The 9,336-nt window shown below is 33.4% G+C and overlaps 1 protein-coding gene across 1 annotated transcript in view; it reads right to left on the minus strand.

Moving 5' to 3' along the window:
• Nucleotides 1–7,759, minus strand: part of LOC134246731 (cysteine-rich DPF motif domain-containing protein 1-like) — a 30,764-nt gene extending 23,005 nt beyond the window's left edge. Inside the window, exon 1 of the mRNA XM_062729087.1 lies at nucleotides 7,583–7,759. Within this exon, the coding sequence (XP_062585071.1) occupies nucleotides 7,583–7,710 (128 nt within the window). The 5' untranslated portion in view covers nucleotides 7,711–7,759. The remainder of the gene's footprint in view (nucleotides 1–7,582) is intronic.
• Nucleotides 7,760–9,336: the final 1,577 nt, after the last annotated feature.

The raw sequence follows: 9,336 nt of genomic DNA on the forward strand, positions 1-9,336 counted from the left end.
TCTACTGTTTCTTATTATTATTCTTTCTTTTGACCAAAATTTTGTGCAGGCGATTTCTAGAGAACTATTCAGCCGTTTTCATTGAAATTTTCAGGAATAAAAGATCATTATATGAATTTTATATAAAATTCCGATTTTTTGAAAATTCGCTTCCGGTGCCAATTTATGGCCAATTTCCTGATTTTAAAATGCAATTTTGTCGCGCACTTTTATGGAAAATGGTTGAGGATATGAACTGGAGACTTATTGGAGATGATAGATCATGACTTTGTGGTTTGCAGAATCGCCTTTTCGTGCGTCGTCAGCACTTCCGGTTTTTGCCGGAAGCATATTTAAAAAATGCAATTTTTCAATTTTTTTGTTTTTTGATATTTTTCTTTGATGTTTTTAAATTAAATAGAGACTCATTTGCAAATGCGTAAATTGTAATTTCTTTCAGAATCGAAACAGACAATCTCGAGATATTTGCAATTAAATATTTGAAGCGGTGTTTTCAATGGCCGAATGGTTAGCGCGTTGGTTTGTCACAGGGGCGACCCGGGTTCGCTCTCTCGAATGTCCGATGTTTTTTATCACTTTTTCTGCTAGATTTTTCGTTTTTTATTTCAGAATCGGACGGAAGACCTCTCGTTGCTCGCAACGAGTATTGTTCTAGTTATTATTAAGGTCTTCCGTTTCAGACGGAAGACCTTACAGTGATTCTACTGTTTCTTTTTATTATTATTAAGGTCTTCCGTTTCAGACGGAAGACCTTATAGTGATTCTACTGTTTCTTATTATTTTTTTTTCCCCTTTCCCCCTTTTCTTTTTTTGACGATTTCTCAGAGATGACTGGACGGATTCTCATGAAATTTTTAGAGATGATAGAGAATAAAAATATCTTTCAAATGCAGTTAACAGTTTTTCAAAATTCACTTCCGGTCGTCAGATTTGTCCGATTTCCGCTTTTTTCAAAAAAGTTTTGTCCGAGTCATATCTCAGAAACGGTAAGAGATTAAGACACCAAACTTATATGAGTAATAGATCTTGATAAGTAGGCAAAACCAATTGGGTTAACATTGTCCGCCGTCACTTCCGGTCGTCACAGGAAGTGATCAAATAAATCAAAAAATTGAACTTTTTCTTTTTTGAAACTTTTATGCATTACATAATAGCATCTTATATGTAGTTTCGAAATATGTCAGTCCCACCGGAAATGAAAACGACAACTTCCGGTTATAAGAGAAAAACTGCATAATTTGAGTATTTTTCTTTCCCATAAATATTTTTTTTTATATAAAGTATTTGTAAAGATGTTTGGATATGTTATTAAGACTGCAAAAGTCTAAAGTAACGTCAAACATCTTTGTAAAATTCACTTCCGGTCGCGTGATTTTCTGTCCTCAAAATGAGAAGTTATCATAGCTAGATCTCGTAAACGGTAAGAGAAGAAGACACCAAACTTATAGGAGTGGTAGATCTTGAAGGGTAGGCAAATATATATGGGATAAGATCGTCCGCCGTCACTTCCGGTCGACACAGGAAGTGGACAAAGAAATTGAAAAATTCAACTTTTCTTCATGGAAATGTTTTTTGCATCACATTATAGCATCTTATTTGTAGTTTTGAAATATGTCAGTATCACCGGAAACCAAACCGACAACTTCCGGTTATAAGAGAAAAACTAAATTTGAGTATTTTTCTTTCACATTAATATTTTTTATAGATAAAGTATTTGTAATGATTTTTGGATGTATTATTCAGACTGCAACTGTTTGCAGTAACGTCAAATATCTTTGTAAATTTCACTTCCGGTTGCGTGATTTCCTGTCCTCAAAATAAGAAGTTATCATAGCTAGATCTCGTAAACGGTTAGAGATTAAGAAACCAAACTTATAGGAGTGATATGTCTTGATTAGTAGACAATTCCACTGGGTTAACATTGTCCGCCGTCACTTCCGCTTGTCACAGGAAGTGAACAAATAAATAAAAAAAAATTCAACTTTTCTTATGGAATCTTTCTTAGTGATACTTTAAAGCATCTTATTTGTAGTTTTGAAATATGTCAGTCCCACTGGAAACAAAAACGACAACTTCCAGTTATGAGAGAAAAGCTGCAAAAATTTATTATCATACTATCCCATAATTTTTTTTTCTTATAAAAAGAGCATTTGAAATAATTTAAGGACATGTTATTCAGACTGAAATGTCTAGAGTAACCTCAAATATCTTTTCAAAAATTTACTTACGATCATGTGATTTTTTTGTCCTCAAAATGAGAAGATAACATTACGAGATCTCTTAAACTGTAACAGAGCAAAACACTAAACTTATATGAATAATAAACCATGAAGATTGTGCAACAGATAAAGGGTAAAATGCGTCCGCCGTTACTTCCGGTCGTCACAGAAAGTGATAAAAAAATTGAAAATGATTTTTGTAAATGTTATTAAGACTATAATTGTCTAAAGTAAGGTCGAGAATCTTGGTAAGTAACACCTCCGGTCGTTTGTTTTCCTGAAATCATTTAAAATATTAGGTGCCTTTTTTTAACATAGATAAAAGCTCATCCATGCAGATTAATAGAGGAGAACGGAAGACCTTCTTTGTTGCTGTAGCAACAAGAGTTTCTAGTTATTATTATTATTATTTTTTTTTCCCCTTTTGTTTTTGACGATTTCTCAGAGATGACTGGACGGATTCAGGTGAAATTTTCAGAGATGATAGACAGTTAAAATATCTTTCAAATGCAGTTTTCAGTTTTTCAAAATTCACTTCCGGTCGTCAGATATGTCCGATTTCCGGTTTTTTCGAAAAAAGTTTTGTCCGAGTCATATCTCAGAAACGGTAAGTGATTAAGACACCAAACTTATATGAGTAATAGATCTTGATAAGTAAGCAAAACCAATCGGGTTAAGATCGTCCGTCGTCACTTCCGGTCGTCACAGGAAGTGATCAAAGAAATGAAAAATTTCAACTTTTCTTTTATGAAACTTTTTTTGCATCACATTATAGCATCTTATTTGTAGTTTTGAAATATATCAGTCCCACCGGAAACAAAAACAACTTCCGGTTATGAGAGAAAAACTGCATATTTTCAGTATTTTTCTTTCCCATAAATATTTTTTATAGATAAAGTATTTGTAATGATTTTTGGACATGTTATTCAGAATACGAATGACTACAGTTACGTCAAATATCTTTGTAAAATTCACTTCCGGTCGCGTGATTTTCTGTCCTCAAAATGAAAAGTTATCATAGCTAGATCTCATAAACGGTAAGAGATTAAGACACCAAACTTACATAAATGGTAGATCGTTACAAGTAAGCAAAATCAGTCGGGATAAGATCGTCCGCTGTCACTTCCGGTCGTCACAGGAAGTGATCCAAAAAATTAAAATTTTTAACTTTTCTTTCATGAAACATTTTTGGCATCACATTATAACATCTTATTTGTATTTTTGAAGTATATCAGTCCCACTGGAAACTAAAACGACAACTTCCGGTTATAAGGGAAAAACTACATAATTTGAGTATTTTTCCTTCCCATGAATATTTTTATACATAGAGTATTTGTAGTGATTTTTAGATATGTTAAATAGACTGTTTATGTCTACAGTAACGTCAAATATCTTTGTAAAATTCACTTCCGGTCGCATGATTTCCTGTCATCAATAGGAGAAGTTATCACAAAGAGATCTCGCAAACGGTAAGAGATGGAGACGCAAAACTTTAATGAGTAATAGATCTTGATAAGTAGGCAAAAGCATTTGGGTTAACACAGTTTGCCGTCACTTCCGGTTGTCACAGGAAGTGATCAAAGAAATCGAAAATTTCAACTTTTCTTTTTTGAAACTTGTTTTGCAGCACAAAATAGTATCTTATTTGTAGTTTCGAAATATGTCAGTCCCACCGGAAACAAAAAATGACAACTTCCGGTTATAAGAGAAAAACTGCATATTTTCAGTATTTTTCTTTCCCATAAATATTTTTTATAAAGTATTTGTAATGATTTTTGGATATGTTATTCAGACTCCACATGACAACATTAACGTCAAATATCTTTGTAAAATTCACTTCCGGTCGTGTGATTTCTTGTCCTCAAAATGAGAAGTTATCATAGCTAGATCTCGTAAACGGTAAGAGATTAAGACACCAAACTTAAATAAGTGGTAGATCTTGATAAGTAAGCAAATTCAATTGGGATAAGACCGTCAGCAGTTACTTCCGGTCGTCACAGGAAGTGATCTAAGAAATCGAATATTTCAACTTTTCTGTAATGAAACTTTTTTAGCTTCACGTTATAGCATTTGTAGTTTCAAAATATATTAGTCTTACCAGTAATAACAACGACAACTTCCGGTTATAAGAGAAAAACTACATAATTTGAGTATTTTTCTTTCCCATAAATACTTTTTATATATAAAGTATTTGTAATGATTTTTGGATATGTTATGCAGACTGCAAACGTCTACAGTAATGTATAATATCTCGGTAAAATTCACTTCTGGTCGCATGATTTCCTGTCCTCAAAATCAGAAGTTATCATAGCTAGATCTCGTAAACAGTAAAAGGTTAAGACACCAAACTTATATGAGTAATAGATCTTAATTAGTAGGCAAAACCATTTGGGGTAAGATTGTCTGCCGTCACTTCCGGTCGTCATAGGAAGTGATCAAAGAGATCGAAAAAATCAACTTTTCTTTTTTGAAACTTGTTTTGCATCACATTATAGCATCTTATTTGAAGTTTCGAAATGTATTAGTCCCAACTGAACCAAAAATGACAACTTCCGGTTAAAAGAGAAAAAACTACATAATTTGAGTATCTTTCTTTCCCTTAAAACTTCTTTTATAGTTAAAGTATTTGTTATGATTTTTGAAATGTTATTCAGACTGCAAATGTCTACAGTAAAGTCTAATATCTCAGTTAAATTCACTTCCGGTCGCGTGACTTCCTGTCTTCAAAATCAGAAGTTATCATAGCAAGATCTCGTTAACGGTAAGAGATTAAGACACCAAATTAATAGGGATTGTAGACCTTGATGAGTAGACATATCCTTTGGGTTTAAGATCGTCCGCCGTCACTTCCGGTTGTCACAGGAAGTTATCAAATAAATCGAAAATTTCAGCTTTTCTTTATGGAATCTTTCTAAGTAACACATTATAGCATCTTTTTTCATAGAGTTGAAATATGTCAGTCCCACTGGAAACAGAAACGACAACTTCCGCTTGTGAGAGAAAAACTGCATAAATTTAGTATCATACTATCCCATAAATATTTTTTATAAAAATAGCATTTAAAATGATTTTTGGACGTGTTGTTCAGATTGACATGTCTAGAATAACCTCAAATATCTTTTCAAAAATGTTCTTACGATCATGTGATTTCTCCTCCTCAAAAAGAGAAGATAATATTACGAGATCTCTCACATGTTAACTGTAACAGATCAAGACACTAAACTAATATGAATAATAAACCATGAAGATTGGGCAACAGATATAGGGTAAAATGCGTCCCCCGTTACTTCCGGTCGTCACAGAAAGTGATGAAAAAAAAATTGAAAATGATTTTTGTAAATGTTATTAAGACTATAATTGTAAAAAGTAACGTCGAGAATCTTGGTAAGTTACACCTCCCGTCGTTTGTTTTCCTGGAAGCATTTAAAATATTATATGCCTTTTTAACAGAGATAAAAGCTCATTCATACACATAAATAGAGGAGAACGGAAGACCTTCTTTGTTGCTATAGCAACAAGAGTTTCTAGTTCTTATTATTATTTTTCTTCCTGGGAAAATTTTGTCCGCGAGTGATCTTGTAAACTACACATCCGACTTAGGTGAAACCTTTTTAGGGTAAGTAGGCATGTTATGTAGATTTGCGGAATCAAGGTCATTTTGCGCGCACGTGCTTGCAAGAGCGCGCACGTGCAAAACTTAAATTGACCAATATATAATGGATATAACCGTAACTTCTCTATTTTGTGACGAAATGTTTTGAAACTTATAATGTAAGGATATATTAGAAGTATGCACAAGATGACATGGTCAAAATAGCAAGATCGCACGTGCATTGCACGTGTGCTTCGCTCTGATTGGCTGAAACTAAAGTCTCGATATCTTTTTTGTTTTTTGATAAAATCATTTGAAATTTTGAACATAGTCATACATTAGGGAGATCTACAGCCTGTAATATACGATTTTTCATGAAAGCATGTGCATGCACATGTGCTTGCAAGAGCTCGCACGTGCATCACGAGAAATGTCCAATATAATTGATACAGACGTAACTATTAAAATTATTGATGAAATGCTTTGAAACTCATTTTATAAGTATATATTAGAAGCATAGACAAAATGACATGGTCAAAAAAGTAAGATCTCACGCGCATGCACGTGCACTTCTCTCTGATTGGCTGAAACTAAAGTCTCAATATCTTTCTTGTTTCTTGTCATAATCCTTTGAAATTTTGAACATAGACCTACATTATGAAGATCTACAGCAAGATATATAAGAATTTTCATGAAAGCATGCGCATGCCCGCGTGCTGCAATCTGATTGGCTGAAATTTTAAATGGCAATATCTACTTTGTTTTTTGACGAAATGCTTTGAAATTTAAAACATTGTCATGCATTAGGATATCCTACAATATGATATAGAAAAAAAATCATGAAATCACGCGCATGATCGTGTGCTGCAATCTGATTGGCTTAAACTTGAAATGGCTATAACTCCCTTGTTTTTCAACCAAACAGGATGGGATTTAGAATATGGATAGATGTAAGGGACTCCTACAAGAAGGTATGGTCATCATGCACGTGCACGCACGTGCGTGCATTTGGAACGAGAGAAATGAAAAATACACTTGAAAGAGTGATTTTTCATACTTTTGGACTGAATGCTTTAATATATTGTATATTAAAATATGTAGATAGTGTAGACAAGATGATATGATCATAACGCACATGTATTCACATGCGCACGGATGCAATGCTAAAATTTGAATATAATTGGTATCCTTCTGAGAAAACGTTGTTAAAGTCAAAATGCACAGAGTTTGTCTTCTTTAATGAAGCTTACAGGGAATATGGCACCAAAAAGGAGTTGGGGAGCGTTTGGGGAACATCTGTAACGGTCCCCGTTACAATTAGCACTAGTTTGATTTGGGCTTGTCTTGCTAAATGTTATTGCAGTAGAAAAATAATTGCTTTTCATTTGGTGTGCAGATCCATTGTTTACGTGACGTCAGCGCATGGCGGTGGCCAGGGGTAGAGATTATTGAAAAGTGGAAAATAATGGTTGATTGCGTCTATATTTCGATGCATTTGAAACTTTTGAAGCGATGGAATTTAAGGAAAATCAATTTTGGCACAGTTCTGCACGCTAAAGGTTAAACACTTTCGTTTTCCGAAAAATTTGGCTCCAAATCGGCGAGGGGGTTAAAACGTCGTTGCATACCGTTTATATAGAGAAGGGGTATATATCACATATACGGCTTATTGATAGAAATTCAGAGGCCTTTGCTTGAATCCAACGATCACCAGATCACATCGTGAAAGATTATCAACTCACAATTCCTGACAGAACAAAAATGTACTTACACAAACGATTTGGTAAATGGTGGTTTTCTTCCAAAGTAATCATAATGAGCTGAGAATCTGCAATTCTGACAGACAAAAACTTCTTTCCTCTTCTCTTCTCCATGTCCATGTTTTTCAGCTGATGCCATCGGAACCGCATGAGTCTCAATAAACTACGAATCCGCACGTATAGCTTTGTTTTTCCCGAAATGTTGAAATAAATGCTGCACATGGTATTTTATCTTTGATCGGGATATGTAAAATGATGATCAACTCGCCAGTTTTATTGACTTCCTTAGGCTCAAGTGTGTTTTCTCAACAAATCTTCCGCCATCTTCATATCTCTCTCCATCATCTTCCGCCATGCTCATTGTTTTCTCATTTAAACTTCTAGTTAATTTGATATGTCAAAACTGAATTTCAACCCAAATCTTTAAACATGTACTGATATTCAATTTCTCAGGCAAAGGTTATGCTCCTAAATGCGTTCAGTATTTTGTGTAAATGTAAATTAACTATGAAAATGACCATGACATTGTAATATTTAAATTATTACCGGTATTACCCCCCCCCCCCAAGAAAAAATGGAGTAAAGATATTCATTTTATAAATTTACGTGCTTTAAATCTAATGATGCTTATTATTTGAACCTAGCTGACTTAAATTAGTTCAGTGGTACCGGAGAAAATGTTAGCTGAATATGAATTTCCTTTTATTAGTAAACACTGGATGACATCAGCAAATTTTTTTTTAATTCATTATTTTACTGTGGTATATATAAAATTCAGTTACCACTAGTCCACTACATAATACAGTTGTCTGTATCACAATACTTCTAAGGTAATCCCCTTTCATAAACTAAAAAATATTAAGTACAGAGTTAACTACCTGCCCCTTTTTCATTTTTTACGGAAGCCATAATAAAGGTCATTCCATTTTACAAATATTTCATAATAGTGTTGGTTTTCATAAATTCATAATTTTTCATGTAAAAAGCAGGTATTATCTTAAATGGTAAATAAAGATATCTACTATACTTTTATTTACCATACTATCAATTATAATCATTATAGCTGGTGAGTGACTTTGGTTACATACATATACCGTGAATACAACAAATTAAAATCACACTAAATTCAAATTAAACTTGATAATTTGGGATACAGTTATGTGACCGATCATGACCAACTTTTACACGTTAGGCCCTCAGAAACAAGTTGGGGGATTTAATTTCATTTGCTAATATTATATAGTTTAATGTGGGCAATATTATTGGGGGGGATACCCCCCTCCTCCAGCTGGTTCCTCAGGCCATGCGTAATCTTTTTTTTTAGTTATAAAATACTAAAATAAAGCTAACATATATAATCAGTCAGAATTCAATTAAAATGTGCAAAAACACTTGCCAAGTGTTACATATTTTACTGCATGGTTAATTTATGCTATACATTCTTCGGTAACTGTTGTAATGATAAATTGAAAAAAATTCACTCACTCACCGTAATAAAGACCCATAAAAACGCCAAAACTGAGGCTCAGACTGCTCCAAATTTGTAATTTTCTGCTAGTCTTCTGTACTTTGTTATTGAAAACAATGTAAGCAAACTACCGTTTATTCCTCCTATGTTAGAGAGCTATACCAAAGGGGGGTAATTTGAAGCAAAAGTGACAGAAAATTATGGATTTAAATCAGTTATCATATATAAATGCTTTAGTTGCCTGCAGATTTTTTTCTTGATTCTTCTAGAACAAATACTGTTTAATGAATATTTTAT

Source organism: Saccostrea cucullata, unplaced genomic scaffold (assembly GCF_032062105.1).
Source record: "Saccostrea cucullata isolate Sc308-1 unplaced genomic scaffold, CSIRO_AGI_Scuc_v1 ctg159, whole genome shotgun sequence".
NCBI lineage: Eukaryota > Metazoa > Mollusca > Bivalvia > Ostreida > Ostreidae > Saccostrea > Saccostrea cuccullata.